Consider the following 14,974-nt stretch of genomic DNA (forward strand, 5'->3'; position numbering starts at 1 on the left):
TTAGGCTCGAACAGGCGTTTGGAATACGCCTTCAAGATTATTTAAGGTTTTCAACCTGAGTTTGTGAACTCGAAGCTTTTCTATTGTACCAGTATTTGCTGGTACTGGAGAAGCAGAGGTGACTCTCCGTAGACTTCGTACAAAGTTGAGTTATGTGCAAAGAATAGTGTAAACACATTCATGCCATGTGCAGACACTTTTCTCTAGGATTAGAGGAGCGAAGGTGGTACATCGATTGTCGGTCCATCTGCATCGTATTACGTGGAAAATGAACATAGGGCTTCATATTATATAAAAAACTTGATCAATATTAGGTAGGAGGAAAAATAGAGTAAGTGTGTTTATAATATTAGTTCTTGCAATGAACATGAGATAAATAAATTATTGGTCAAAGAAATATAATTATTGTTAAATTACATTGACATGAAAAATTGTAGCAATGACCAAATTCTATTTCTTACGCATCCAATTTATTTACCTTTATTTTATTGCAATGACTCAATATTAAAAACACAGTTACTCTTTTTTTCCTATACCTAATATTGATCAAGTTCTTTTAACTAATACGAAGCTATCCATCAAATTCTAGCTTAAAAACATGTATAAATAAAAAATTTCTCCATTCTCTCTCATTCTAAAAAACTCATTTTTCTCTATCTCTAAAGCAAAACAAAGTATAATAACAATAAATGAAGGGAGGATGATGTAGCTGACCTGTACAACACCTTGGATGAGTGAAATCTCCACGGGAACGAGGAAAAAATTCAGGCAGCACCTCCCCTAAGGTTGCTTGCTCGCCATGGAGAGGAGGAAGAAATTCTCAGTCTCTAGTGGAGTGGCTTGGGCTGGGGAGGAAGAAGAGCTCTCAGGCTGGTCGAATTTATAGGCGACAAGCTTCAGTTCCGGTTGGAGATTTCAACTAGAACAAAAGCCCCACCACCTTTTGTCCTTGTTGGAATTACCAACCGGGATAAAAGGGGGATCTTTTGTCCCGTTTGGAATTTTCAACCAGGACAAAAGGGGACAGCGTCGGTGCGATATTTTGTAGTTGTTATAACCGGGACTAAAGGGGGGCTTTAGTCCTGGTTGGTCTTTACAATCAGGACTAAAGTCCCTCCCGTCAGCGGCCTTCAATGCCTCATTTTTGACCCGAGATTAAAGATACTTTAGTCCCAGGTCCAAAGTCAACCAGGATAAAAAATCCTAGATGGAAGATCAGTTCTATAGTAGTGTACCAATCCTATGAAATTCCTATGGGATGGCTTGTTCTATAGAAATTTTGGAGGAAATCTAACATACCACTAGCACAGACAACGAGAAGCACGATCTTGTCGGAGGCTGGCCACGAGCGCAAGGGGAGGGGCGGGTTTCTTGGAAACGAAAGGTTCGGATCGGAGGAGCTGTCCAAGACCATCGAGGAGGTGGAAGCATAGGATTCGGAAGCAGAGTCGAAGGATACGGAAGGTGATAACGGGGGACTCAGGTGTTCATCGGAGACGTTGATGGTGGCAGTGTAATCGTAGGACGCCGCCGGCGAGGGGCGGTCTTGAGTCATCTGCAGCAGCGACAGCGGCGAGGTAATATGTTGGGACAAGTTGTGGTTTCTGGTTTTTATTTGGGTTCGTGATAGAACTTTACAGGTGTGGGCTGGATGGATCCTGTAACCGAAACAGGGCCGTTTTATTGAAGCGGAAGTAATCGAAACGGGCGGGCGTACTGGGTAGACTCACGCGCCTTAGCCCACTCTGGTCGAGATACACGCACACGGGGAATCCTCACTCCTCGGCGGGCTGGGTGGACTCACGACGCGCCTTGCTCGCCTGCCACACCGAGGCCCACCCAGTTACATGAGTTGTTGGTGATCCTCAGTATCGGGCAGCATCATCAGCAGGTATAACATTATGCAAGCATACTAGAAGAGCAAGTACGAAAGAAGAAGAAAGCCCTTTGTATCTGCACTACTGTTCTAATTTCCCCATTGTGGTCAGAAACGGGCGAACCACGAGACGGCATCCTCGCCGGCGCGGCACCCAGCGTGGTCATCTCGCTCGGCAGGTCCGGCGCGGCAGAGCGGGCAGGAGAGGCTGCTCTGGTCGAACCAACCGTCAAGGCAGGCGGCGTGGAAGGAGTGCCGGCACGCGAGCGTGCGCACGCGCTCACCCACCGCGATAGCCGACAGACACACCGTGCAGTCGCCGGCTGCCGCCGCGGTGGCCCCATCCGCGGTAGAGACATAAGATGCCGCGAGATAGTCCGCCAGCGCCACGAGCGCGTCGAGGCCGGAGAAACGGACGGAGGCGGTGGGGGGCGCGGCAGTTGTGTTCGCGCTGGCGCCTGCGCTAGGGGAGCTGACGACGGAGAAGAGGGACGCGAGCGCGGAGGCGAGGGACCCCAGGAGGAGCAGCGGCAGGGGCGCCGAGCCGGAGACGTCGTGGAGGCCGCTGGAGAGGCCCATGGCAAGCGAGGTCGTTGCCTTGTGGTGCGGGTATCTGGTAGAAGCGTGTGCGCTTTTTTCCTGCTGGTATTTTCTACTCTCGTTGCCGTGGGGCTTTGCTTGCGTCGGGCAGTTCGGTTAGTTTGACGGCAACTTGCAACCGTGCGAGTTGCCCTGGATGACGAGGCTGACGGACGGAAGGGTGGGTTTTATAGCGGTGGGTGGTGTGGACATTGGCCACTGCAGAATGACCAGGACTTCTAGGTGTTTCGTGCAAAAGCTAAACCAAGCTTGGCGGATTGTGCCGATGTGGAAGCAGGATCGGAAGATGCTGTCGATTACTGACCTTCAACATTATTCTCGAAAACACTGATGCTACTCCAAATGTGAAGATTTGCATCGTCATGTTCACCGTTTGCTCTTACCACAGCGAGTAGCATAATTTTTCCACGCAAACTCAATTGTGGCAATCATTTTTTTCCCAGAGCCTGATGTTTATCTCAGTTCTCAGCTGTAGGCATTATATTCCGCATGGAATAGATCGAGCGTGAAGCTTTGCTACTATTCCACTTTGTGCGCATAGATGGTGGGTCAGGGCCGGTGGCAAAACTTGCCACTCCGAGGGCTGCAAATTGTTAAAGAAGAACCATTAATGGTAAAAATTTTCAATGATAAATAGGGGCAAGTATACTAAGTATACGTAAATGGACTCATAAAATTTCACGTATGATTTTTAATATGGAGGAGAGAGAGGTTTTTTTATATGAAGCAGCTCATCAATAGTACCGAAAAGTGAAAATAGTCAGATATAACTTAATGTAAGTTAGTCGACGTTAATTGAGTGCATAAAAGATAATCTTTCATGAACTACTAATAGTGACGCAAATATTTGTTGGCACCGGTGGAAAACGACCTTTAGTTCCGGTTGGTAGGGGTAAAGACCCTCCTTTAGTCTCGGTTGGTATTTCCAACCGAGACTAAAAAGTTTCAAAAAAAATAATAAAAAAAAGCCCGCTCCACCCACTCCTGAAACAAACCGGGTTTTCATTTCTGAAAACCCGACTCCTGTATTTTCGTGATAGTCCCTGGATCAGTACCTATCACATACGGAACTCATTTTAGCATAAATATCACATCAATACCACGATAATCATATTTATTTATTTATTACAGCCCATAATATGAGAGTACGATCTGATACATGCCCCTTGGGCTAATCGACACAAATAAAACCAACGCAACGATAACTAGCTTCTGGCGGTGCATCCATCTTCATGATGATCTCCACAGGCATCCTTGAGCGTAGCACGCAACCCTCAATCGTACCATCCATCAAAGTTGTTGTTGAAGTCAGACTCGTAACCTGCAAACTCACGAACTGTCCCCAAGGAATGGGACAGGTCCACGTCACTGTCCGTATGCAAGCTTTAAGTGGTCTATTGCTAAGGGTCAAAAAGTAGTCAACGAATAGGCTTGGGTTTCCTAAGCAGCAGCAAGCATAAAGATAAACTACATATCCATCATCCCAATCTCTCAGCACTTCGGGCCCACCTGCCTCAACAGGGTCCCTGTCACCAATATCCTAACTCCAGATTAGGGTCGAGGTGAAGACTCTCTCCCTTCGCCTCTCAACAACTACACCTGGATCCTAAAGGCAGAAGGGAGCAACTTCTCCTCTTCCCGACTGCAGTTGCGGCTCACATCACACACATGTAGCTAAAAGGGGGAGGTAGAGAATCCCAAAGCAGTGGAGAGTCGTGATGTCACAGGGTTATCCATGACCGAGGACATGGCTATACGTATAGTTTTAACTCTGTAGAGCGTGTTCACCTGGACCCATCTCGAAGTGAGCCCAAATGGTTCGTCGACCGAGAGAACAACACCCTAGCGAGCGAAGAATCTAGGAGTTACGATACCATCCTACAACCGGGCTCGGATGCAATCCCCCGCAGCGGACCACCCTAGAACTGTGAAGCACTCCCACTGAGGCCAATCGGGGGCAAAAGCAAATCAAGGGGCCATAGGTCAACACCTCTCCCCCCTACACTGATACTCTATCCAACGGCAGGTATGGTACTGCACTTGCCAGTCTCTACCTGAGCTTAAACCCATAATTCGGCGAGTGGCATGCACGTTTAACATATTCCTGTGAAGCATGGCGACTCATTCGATTTCAGACTGGGGTGAGCTCCTGACTTCCACAAAGCGACTCCACAACATGGACCGCAATAGTACCCATTACAGGTATCACCTCCAACTCCTATGCTCCTCAACCATGTACTCGCAACAAGTACCAAATAGGGAACATATGAGAATGAACCCCAATCCCCCAATCCAAAAATTGGGTTGTGTAAAGCTCACCCCCGTCAAATATCCCAAAACACCTTCTCCTGCTGGTTTTAACCCCACTCATGCCAAGAATCCTATTCACAATATCCCATACACATGCAAGCATCGCACATAGTATATATAAGTAGTACGGTAGTAGGTTACACAAGGATTTAAGGCATAAAAATAGGCTATGCATGGTTCATCATCATAATGCGAGGAAATAAAGCGCTAGCATATTATTAGCAATGCATAATGGGTATTTAAATTGAATGGGCATGAACCTGAGTAGTCTTCCTCCTCGTAGTGGTCCTTGAATGGCTCCAGCTCCGAGTCCTTGGCAGCTCCTAGTTTCGCATTTATTATAATTACTAGGGGCCTATTTGCATGGAAGAACCGAAAGAGATCCAAAGAAGACCCAAACAAGCACAAGGACCAGTCTATCATGTTCTTCATGATTTTAGAAAAATTCTAAAACTAGTTTCATAATTTTTGGAGTTAACATGAATTAGTTATGAATTTTTGAAGTTAAAATCAATTTCTAGATTTTTAAATAATTCACGAAAATAGGAAAATCACGAGCGTGACATGTGGTAGCACTAGAGCGTGCCACGCATCTTACTAACATCATCAGGCCCCCCTGATGATGTCAGCGTTGACCCAATCAACGCTTCAACGGCCAGTGGGCCCATGGGCTGACGTGGCACCCTGCTAGCTATAGGGTAGATAGAGGTTAACTTTAGGCCAGCTCTAGGCTACCTGTTAAACCTAGGTGGCGGCTGTAGCTAGCTATACAGTGGGTTGAGTCAACGTCCATGTAAGGGCTATAAGTGGGCTATAGGCGTCTACAGGCCGGCGCTAAAGGTGAGGTGGCGTGCCACGTGGTGCTGACATGGCCGACGCCACAGATCCGGTCCATAGGATCTTCTATGGCCCATGTGGCCCCTTGTGTGGCTCCTCTCCTAATGGCTGGCGAGGCGTTGCACGCCACATGCTTAGTGTTTTGCCTCAGAGGCAATTCGCGGCAGTGACGCACGGCTGGGCGGCGCTTTCTCCAGCAGTCGGTGGTGAAAGGTGGCAGCTTTCCTCAAGGTGGCACAACGGCGACTCCGGATGACCTAAAGGCCTCACCTTTAGGCCCTAACAACTGCCATACGCACGCGCGGGCCAAGGCCGAGCCTTGGCCGCGGCGTGCGGCAGTTTTCGGCGGTGAGCGGCGGCAGCACCTACAATATGGCACCGCGCGAAGGCCGGCACTCACAGAGGCGGCGCAAAGCAGTGGCAAGGTTGCGACGCGTGGGCTCGGGGTCACGCCCCGGCCGCGGCGTGGCGCACGCGCCCATGGGCGATGTCGCGCGTGGTGCACGGTGATCGCACCCACGGCGCGCATCTCCCCAGCGGCATTCGTCGTGTTTAGGCCTAGGCTACAGTGCGGGAGGACAAGGGAGCAGAGCGGGCGGTGTGTGGCTCACTAGGATTCAGAGCGACGGTGGTGTAGACGACGCGGTGGTGTGGCGGAGCAGAGGCAACGGTGGTGGTGTGGTGAAGGCGGTGGTGAAGCTCCGGGCACGACGTCCTCCTTCTTTTCCCCGGCGGCCCCCTTCTCCCTCTCCCATTTCTCTTCCTTCTCTGGCACCCTCTCCTCCTCCTTTCCCCTCCAAGACGGACGGCGGGCGGAGGAAAACTCCAATTTACGGCTCGGACCGGGAGGTGGCCGGCGCGAAGCTTTTATAGCCCGGGGTTCTAGGGTTCGGACGGTCGTGGATGGCGGGGATGCAGGGTGAGCGATGTGGCGGCAATATAGATGGGCCAGCACAAAAGCGAGGAGCGGCGCGGCGTCAGTGGCGCGGGCGGCTGTCTCTGTCCTCTCTCGCGTGCGGCGCGCGTGAGGCGCGAGGGAGAAGAAAGGTGAATAGGGTTCCCAAGCTAACGCATGGGGCCGGGGTGGTAGTGGTAGCGGCATGGAGTGGGGGAGGAAGCAGGCTAGCGCGTAGCAGTCTTGGGCCAGCCTATCAGGCCTTTGGCCTGGCCACCTGCACGGTGGAGCGATTGGCTTAGGCAGGCCGGGTGACCAGGTGGCCTAGGCAGTCTGCCGGGTAGCACAGGCTAGCGGCCTGGTGGGCCTCACGGGCGGAGTGGGCCGGCGGTCAAGAAAGGAAGAGGGGAGGCGCTGGTGGGCCGGATGGTTGGATGGGCCGCGTAGTGAGGTTTTGGCGCACGGCCAGGTTAGGTAGATGGGTTAGTTAGGTTTAATTCAAATTTGAATTTAGCATTCAAATTTGAATTCACTCAATTTAAAAATCCAAATGAAGACCAAATAAAATCCTAATGGCACACTAACATTTATTCAACCTAGGTATTCAATTTTAATCAAATTATTCTAGGAATTTTAGGAGAGATTAGATGAAGACACTCTTATTGTTGGGAAATTTTCACACCACAATAATTTTTTTGAAATCCTTATTTTTTTGCAAATATTAACAGCTCGTAAAAATACAGGATGTTATAAATCCGCTCCGCTCCGTCGGCGCCCGCCGGCGCCGCTCCGCCCCGCATCGCTTTGCCCCGCGTCCTGCAAAGAACTTATCAATATGAACTTGAAACCAAGCAATTCGATTCATGACCCAAAAATCTCGCCTCTGCCCAAAGCTCGTACGCCTGACCTCGTTGTAACACCTCGAGGACATCTACCCACCAGCGCCGCTCCACCCGCTCCGCACCGAGCTCGCACCCACCGGCACCGCAGTGGTGCCGCTCCGCCCGTGCAGGGCCCGCAGCACCCTTGCCCACCCGCGCCATGCCGCCTGCCCTCCCTCTGCTCCATCCCTCCCTCCCCGCCTCCCCGGCCTCCTCCTCCCCACAGGCGAGGGTGGTGCGGCATGGGCGGGTGAGGGAGGGAGGGAGTAGAGGGAGAGGAGGCAGGAAGGAAGGGAGATGAGGGAGAAGGAGAGGAGCGCTAGGAGATAAGGAGAGAGAGGGGGGAGAGGGCCGAGCGCAGGTCGCTAAGAGATAAGGGTGGGCACGGGTCACTAGACATGGGGGGACAGAGAGAGAGGAGTTGGAGAGGCAGATAATCCCCAATTGGTGGCTCCAACTAGTTTCTTTTAGTCCTAGTTGGAGCTACCAACCGAGACTAATTATTTAATCCCGGGTCCAAATTCATCCGAGACAAAAGCGTCAAAGTTCTCTACTAGTGTGGAAAGCATCAAAGTTTCTTGAGAATGTCCAGAAGTTTCCATAGAAGTTGTCTGCAGGTCAAGAAAAAGAACAATAGATTTGCCTAACAAAATCAGAGGAGCTTTCATTTCCTTTTTCGTGTTTCAGAGTTGTGACCTTTTTATCATCTTTCTGGGGTTTGACTCTTATTATCACCCATTCACCGTATTCTAAATTTATCTTTAACTATTATAACTTTAAATTATTTGATAGTTAATACTCCCTCCATCCCAAATTACTAACCATTTTATTTTTTGATACATAACTTTTGCAACATATCTTAGGTGTATATCAATAGTTATGTATTTAGAAAAGCTCAAACGAGCAATAATTTGAGATAGATGGAGTAGTAAAATTTGTTATACCTTCGAAATACATTTTTAGGCCCTAGCTATCCTTTTTTTTGTCTAAACTGTAATAGTTTTAAACACACTGGCTAGTTATCACCAAGAAGATAAATGCAGAAGGAAATGCAACTAATATATTCTTGCGACAATGGTGTATATCTTGCATGTGTCGTTGAATGAACAAACAACACTAGAACGCACTTCATCATGATGCATATTCTTAAAACTACTCATATCTACACTACAAAGAAAGGAATTATTTGATCGGAGAATTGCTAGGTCTCATCTTTGTGTTTTTGAGCCTTAAACATTCGAAACTTTTCTTTTTCGGCACCATTTTCTGTCACAAATGATTGTGGATGCTTAGAGAGAAAAATAAAACGAAGATGATCCGAACCATTTTCAGCACTGATATAATTGGTTCATGTTTGCAGCTATAAAATCATTTTATCTCGTGTAATTTTCAAGTATACTTTATGAACCGGTAGATATTTGTTGAAGTGTTTTCAGGCGTGATAAAAAAGAGAGTATTAATTGAAGTGCTTTTCATAGACTTAAAAGTTTAAACCGGGTACTAATAACTCAGACATGAAAAACACGTGGGCATTATATACAGCTACTGACAGTGGCGGATTTAGAAAGAAATGTTAGAAGAAATTCTTCCCAATCATCTTCTACCTCTAGTCCCTTATTTCAAGTTTCAATGGATGTAAACTTATAGGGATCTTAGAACTTAGGAGGAGCTCCATGGTTCTAGCAACGATAGGAGGAGCTCGAGCTCCATCCAGCCCGGTGCTAGATCCGCTCTTAGTTACTGATATAGCAATACATAATGATTATTTACTGATATACCTACTGATAGAGTACATGTTTCACGTGCTAACAAGGTACTTCCACCATCCCAAATTATAGATCGTTTTGGTATTTTTAGATTCATAGGTTTTGCTATCTATTTAGATATGCACTATGTCTAAATATGTGTAAATATATAGTAAAGATTATGAATCTAGATGTACCAAAGCGACCTACAGTCTAGTCTAGGATGAGAGGAGTAGATTGTTGTAAGCTTGCAACACACCCTGAAAGCTGAAACAGAGGTTTCTTGGGTGGGAACGGAGTGTGGTGCGTAACGTAACGGCAGTCGAGAACGGAAGCAAATCGGCCGCCCGCTAAAACCAGCACATGCGGCAAATCGCCGTGAAAGGTACAGTGCAGCCGCACCTACACAACCAACGGCACGCGCAGAATCGAAGGTGGCAGTCACACACGGAGACAGCAATCAGATTCTGGTGGCGCATCGTTGCCTCCCGTCGCTCCCCAGCTATCCAGAGGATGGGACAACGGCGAGCAGGACGGTTTCGCCGTGCCTCGGGGCGCCGCTGATCCTGGCGAATCTGGTTCCACGCGCACCACTCCCTAAGTCCCAACTGTATCGCGAGCGGCGCGGGCCGTCGGCTCCATTTCTTTTTTCCCCTGCCCTTTCGCGGTTTCCCATCGAAGCCGAGCTAGGCTGGCTAGCGGAGTAGCGGTAGCTCTCGCCGAGATCGATCGGCCGGCCGCCGCAGCGCTTGCTTGATTGGAACTGTTGTCCGGACTGCCCCTGCCTACGCGCGCCCATGGTTTCACGTGTTACTTGAGTTTCTCGTGGTATGCCGACGTCGGCCTCTCGTTACATGCTTACCGGCGGATCCGGATCACGGTTTAGTCACTTGTAGAAATGGAATCTACACCGTTTTAAATTATAGATTTTTTATCTTTTTAGTTCATGATATTTGTATGCATCTATATATACACTATATTTAGATGTACACATACATCTATACACTTGAAAATTTAGGACGGAGAGAGTACTGTTCATAGCGCGAGTACAATTGTTCTTTTGTAACTTCACGTACTTTCAAAATTTATTTTTTTATTTATTCTTTGGATACGACCTAAAGACCTAGAAAAATCTGCCATAGGAGTTCTTAATATGCATGTAAATGTACGATGTCTTTACATTTGACAAATAATTTGATAAAATAAACTATTTAGATCTATATGTACATAGTGTCATTGAATTTGTGTTTAAGAAAACTTCCATAATGTAGTAAATCTAAAATTTTATTGTGATTTTAAATAAAAATAACCACGACGATTACTCCTTTGCATAATACTTCCTCTCTGTTTCTAAAACGTTTTTACGACAAGTTAGTTCATATCCAAAATTTCATATATTTTAAAACAGATTATATGACAAAACAGCTTTCAAAGATATATGTGCTTAGTAGACATGCATCAAATGTCGTTTTTTAGTGATCGGAGTTGGAAAATACTCAAGCATCGACCAGAACATTGCAATTAAGAAATAGATGAGTTTGACTATATGCCTGCCACATGATATCAAATAAAATCTTCCGATCCTCATGTCTTGCAGACAAATCAATCTCCCTAGCCCCTCATACCCAAAATATGCTGCAAAAGGGCTAGTGGATCACCAATACCAGCCGATGAGAAAAGGTCACGTACGCCCCATTTGTAGAAAGTTCGGTGATCTTCGCGCTAATTAAAATTAGCAGCGGATCAGCGGGGCCACACACTAATTTGTGGATGACGATCGTGCCTACCTCTTCTCAGGAGTTCGAAGAATGGAGGACCACGAGCGCCGGTGTCATTTACCAGTAAATTGCGGTTACGTCAGGCTGCAGGTTCCGTCTCCTCGTGAGTCACGACGCCCTGGCGGTCCATGATCAATAGATAATTTTGGAGACGACCGCCGCGACAAATCTTTGTGTTTAATCGATCAGAGATGAGCTAGCTCAGACGTGAACGGACGTTGTGGGCAGAGGAGCAGGGGTGGGGACTCGCGAGACCTGAATTAGTATCAGCAGATACGAGGGGTGTTTGGATACTATATGCTAAACTTTAGCAGTGTTACATTGGATGTTTGGATGCTAATGAGAAGGACTAAATATGAGCTAATTATAAAACTAATTGTAGAACCCTGTGCTAATTCGCAGACGAATCTATTAAGCCTAATTAATTCATCATTAGCAAATGGTTACTGTAGCACCACATTATCAAATCATGAACTAATTAGGCTTAATAGATTTATCTCGCGAATTAGACTCCATCTGTGCAATTAGTTTTGTAATTAGCCTATATTTAATACTCTTAATTAGCATCCAAACATCCGATGTGATACGTGCTAAACTTTAGCAAGGAGTATCCAGACCGGACCTTAGTAATATGTCTGGAAAAATTGGTACATGAAGCCGTTGATACAATTCTGTGGGTTTCGCGGGCAACCGACAAGGGGTTCCGCAGGCGACCGATAAGGGATGATCACAATAAAGTCGGATGTAAATGAGGGTAAAGAGAGGAGGTTTCATGAGACTGCGAGAATGTACTCGGAAAACAGGTTGATTACTCGGGGCGTTCTATCATTGTTGTGTGGTCCTGTTTATTGCATCGAGATTTGTAGAGGTTTGTGTAGTAGAGTACGCCTCACATGTTTCTAGACGTTTGTGTAGAAGAGGATGTGTTGACGTTGAAAGAGGTCACGCTAAATACTTGAACACATCACGTGCATCGCGCGAAGGAGCTTCTTGCAGCACCTCTGCATAGACCGGTCGAACTGGTTTGCTAGGGTAGCCTGAGGATAGACCAACAAGCGCTCGCCCGGGAGGGACCCGTCGTCCATCCCGGGGCAAACACACTTAGGGTTGCTTTAGGGTTGCTTTGGGGTTGGCTGGCAACATAGAGCGCCCTCAATCGCCGTAGACAAAGGAGGAACATCAAGTAATAGATCGAAAAAGTTAGGGCAAGAGAACAGATAAAAAAGATAGAAGATGTATTTTTGATCGATTAAATATGTATCCTCAATCGGCCGTGTCCATTTATATTTATAAGGAGGGGGGTCTTGCCCACTAGGAGTCGAAACCGTTACAAATCTCGTGCCACATACAACTCGTATTCAGACTCTATATGCTAAAACCGATCGGATCGGTTCGCTTGGCGGCAGATATTTGCGAGGTCATAATTTTGTCATCTGAACTTTGAATCGGACGTTCTACATATGCATTTTGATCATATCGATGAGATCTACACAATAGTGAAGTTCAATTTATTTTGACAACATCACCCAAATTGATCTCACCGATTTTCCCGACCTGCAATTTTGGTCGCCCACAAGACGTCTCCCGTGCTTTTTGAGTGTGTTGGTGACTTGAAGGTATGGTACTCCTATCTGACATGCGACATTCGATCCAAATCCAGGAGGCAAGACAATATTGTGAGGGAAGTAGGTAGGACGGCGCCTGGCTTCCCAGGTTGGAAGACGGTCGCGGCACACCGCTTCTCGACAAATCGGAGGGCAGGAGGCAGAGACGCCGCGCATGGCACAGAAGCTCGACAGATGGCGGCAGGTGGAACGGCGCCAGCGAAAGTCGAATCGCTGGATGGTGGTCATACTCAGTGATAAAATTTTCAGTCTTTAATATATTTTTTATTAAATAACTTAATATTTATCTATGTAACTTATTATGGATAATTATTTTATAAATTAATTTATCATGTGTTAGGAATATTGGATATTTTACGTAATTTTTGGAAAGTATTTTTATACTCTAAAAAATCACATAATCTTTAAAAGTAGCCTATTTTGGTGAATTTGAGTTTTAAGTTTAAATGATATATATATGTTTTTATAAAATGAGTTCATCTCTATCTGTTATATCATTAAAAAAGTTTCATAAATTTTATAGGTGATTTGGATGTCGTTTTGTTTAGTAAAATAGGATGGAAATATCTAGGATCACTGTTCACCCGAGTTAACTGACGGAATCAACGGGAGTGTCAAATGAAAAAGAAAAAACTTTTTAGGGTTAAGAAAGGGACCACTTATTATATGAGTGTGAAATAGGGACTTATTAAGCTGCTAGCCTAGGCGAATGGTAAAGGTCCGGATACTGTAGCAATTTTTTAAGACACTAACAGGTAGGCTAAACACTGGAATCTTCTTTATGTAGACACTGACAGGTGAGGTAAAGACTGGAATGCCCTTCATATAATGTGGATGTAGCTGCAGGAAAAAAAAATCAGTTCCCAACCTAGAACGACTTATCTAGACGAGTCCTCTTCCTCCAATTTGATTCTCTTCCGTTTAATATTAAATACTATATTTGCTGCACAACCACAGTGTCCTGCATCGAATAATTTACATACTAATAAATAATAAATAACGGATACAGTACATACGGACCTTCACATAAACACATGCACACTTAACTCCATAAATATAGGCACGCAACTCTATCCCTATGAGCACCTCTGAAAGTTAGAGCTGTCAAATCCTCGAGATTAACGAAGTTATCATTAGTGTCTCGCTATTAACGGGCATGTCCCTTGCCACTGAAAAATAGTGTCGGTTAAATCCTATAATAAATCTAAAAAATATGAGCACTAGTAATAAATCGAGGACTCAAATCTTGATGGAAAATTCCATTACAAGGTACCAGCTGAGTTACGGTTCGCAACATTTTAATATTATTATTTCATATATTGTCTCTTTCGCCACGAGAAATAATAAAATGCTATAATAACACCCACTGTTTTGTACTCTTACAAAGTACAACTCCATTTAACTTAACAATATACTACTCCATCCATTCCAAATTATAAATCATTCCAACTTTCTTGAAGAGTCAAACCGTTTTATGTTTGACTAAAATTATAGAGAGGATCACAAAGGTTTAGTGCATCAAATAAATATACTATAAAAATATATTTAATGAAGAAATTAATGGTATTTATTTGGTATCATGAATATTAGTATTTTATTGTATAAATTTGATCAAACCTAAGATACTTAGACTTAAAAAAAGTTAAAAATAACTTATAATTTGGACTGGAGGGAGTACAGTAAATATAAATTTATGTCATGGTGATGTTTTCACCTTATTATTTTTCTTTCCAACTCAAAAGACACGTAGAAGAAGACTTTAGCTGGATACAACAAACAAGAAGGAAGACAAAGCAACCATGTACACTATAGCTTCTACTATTTTTTTATATGTTACAACTCTTGAACCAAATATTATGCGTCAGCTATTGTATTCGTAACCATCAAATTATTATCATGTTTCTATGAATATAATACCTCCAGTTACTGGATATAGCTGTATGATGACTTAAAATATTCTTGGACACTCATCAAGTACAAATTTATGGATGGTGGAGCTGTCGGCGTCATGGGAATTCGAACCAGGGTCCCCATAGTCGTGGGCACGCAGACGCCACGACGGTGAGGCTGAACTGAAGGGTAACTGATCGCTTCAATGAACGGCGGGACACGCCTGCCACCCGACTCGGTCCCATGGGCGGTAATAGTAGTAAGACAAGAGAAACACACATCCACACATAAAACTAAGACTAAGGGCCTGTTTGGTAGAGCTCCAGCTCTGAAAAAATAGCTCCAAATCCATAGATCCAGCTAGCTCCGCCATAGAGCTGCTCCACCGTAGATCTAATATCTCAAAAAGCGTTTGGTACAGCTCCATTCTTGTCTTTATCTCACTGGTAATTTGGGCCCATTCATCAGAATAAAAAAATATCTCCTTCCTGGTGCTGTAGCACGCATGGTTGAGGTGCTGGCGGGCACGGCCTCGCG

The 14,974-nt window shown here is 45.5% G+C and overlaps 1 protein-coding gene across 1 annotated transcript; it reads right to left on the reverse strand.

Moving 5' to 3' along the window:
- Positions 1 to 1,984: 1,984 nt before the first annotated feature.
- On the reverse strand, positions 1,985 to 2,455 carry LOC101755421 (E3 ubiquitin-protein ligase RHA2A). The gene has a single exon (XM_004966952.2). It carries the CDS (start codon positions 2,453 to 2,455, stop codon positions 1,985 to 1,987), a length of 471 nt encoding a protein of 156 aa, XP_004967009.1.
- Between the last annotated feature and the right edge of the window lie 12,519 nt (positions 2,456 to 14,974).

This window comes from Setaria italica, chromosome IV (assembly GCF_000263155.2).
Source record: "Setaria italica strain Yugu1 chromosome IV, Setaria_italica_v2.0, whole genome shotgun sequence".
Lineage (NCBI taxonomy): Eukaryota > Viridiplantae > Streptophyta > Magnoliopsida > Poales > Poaceae > Setaria > Setaria italica.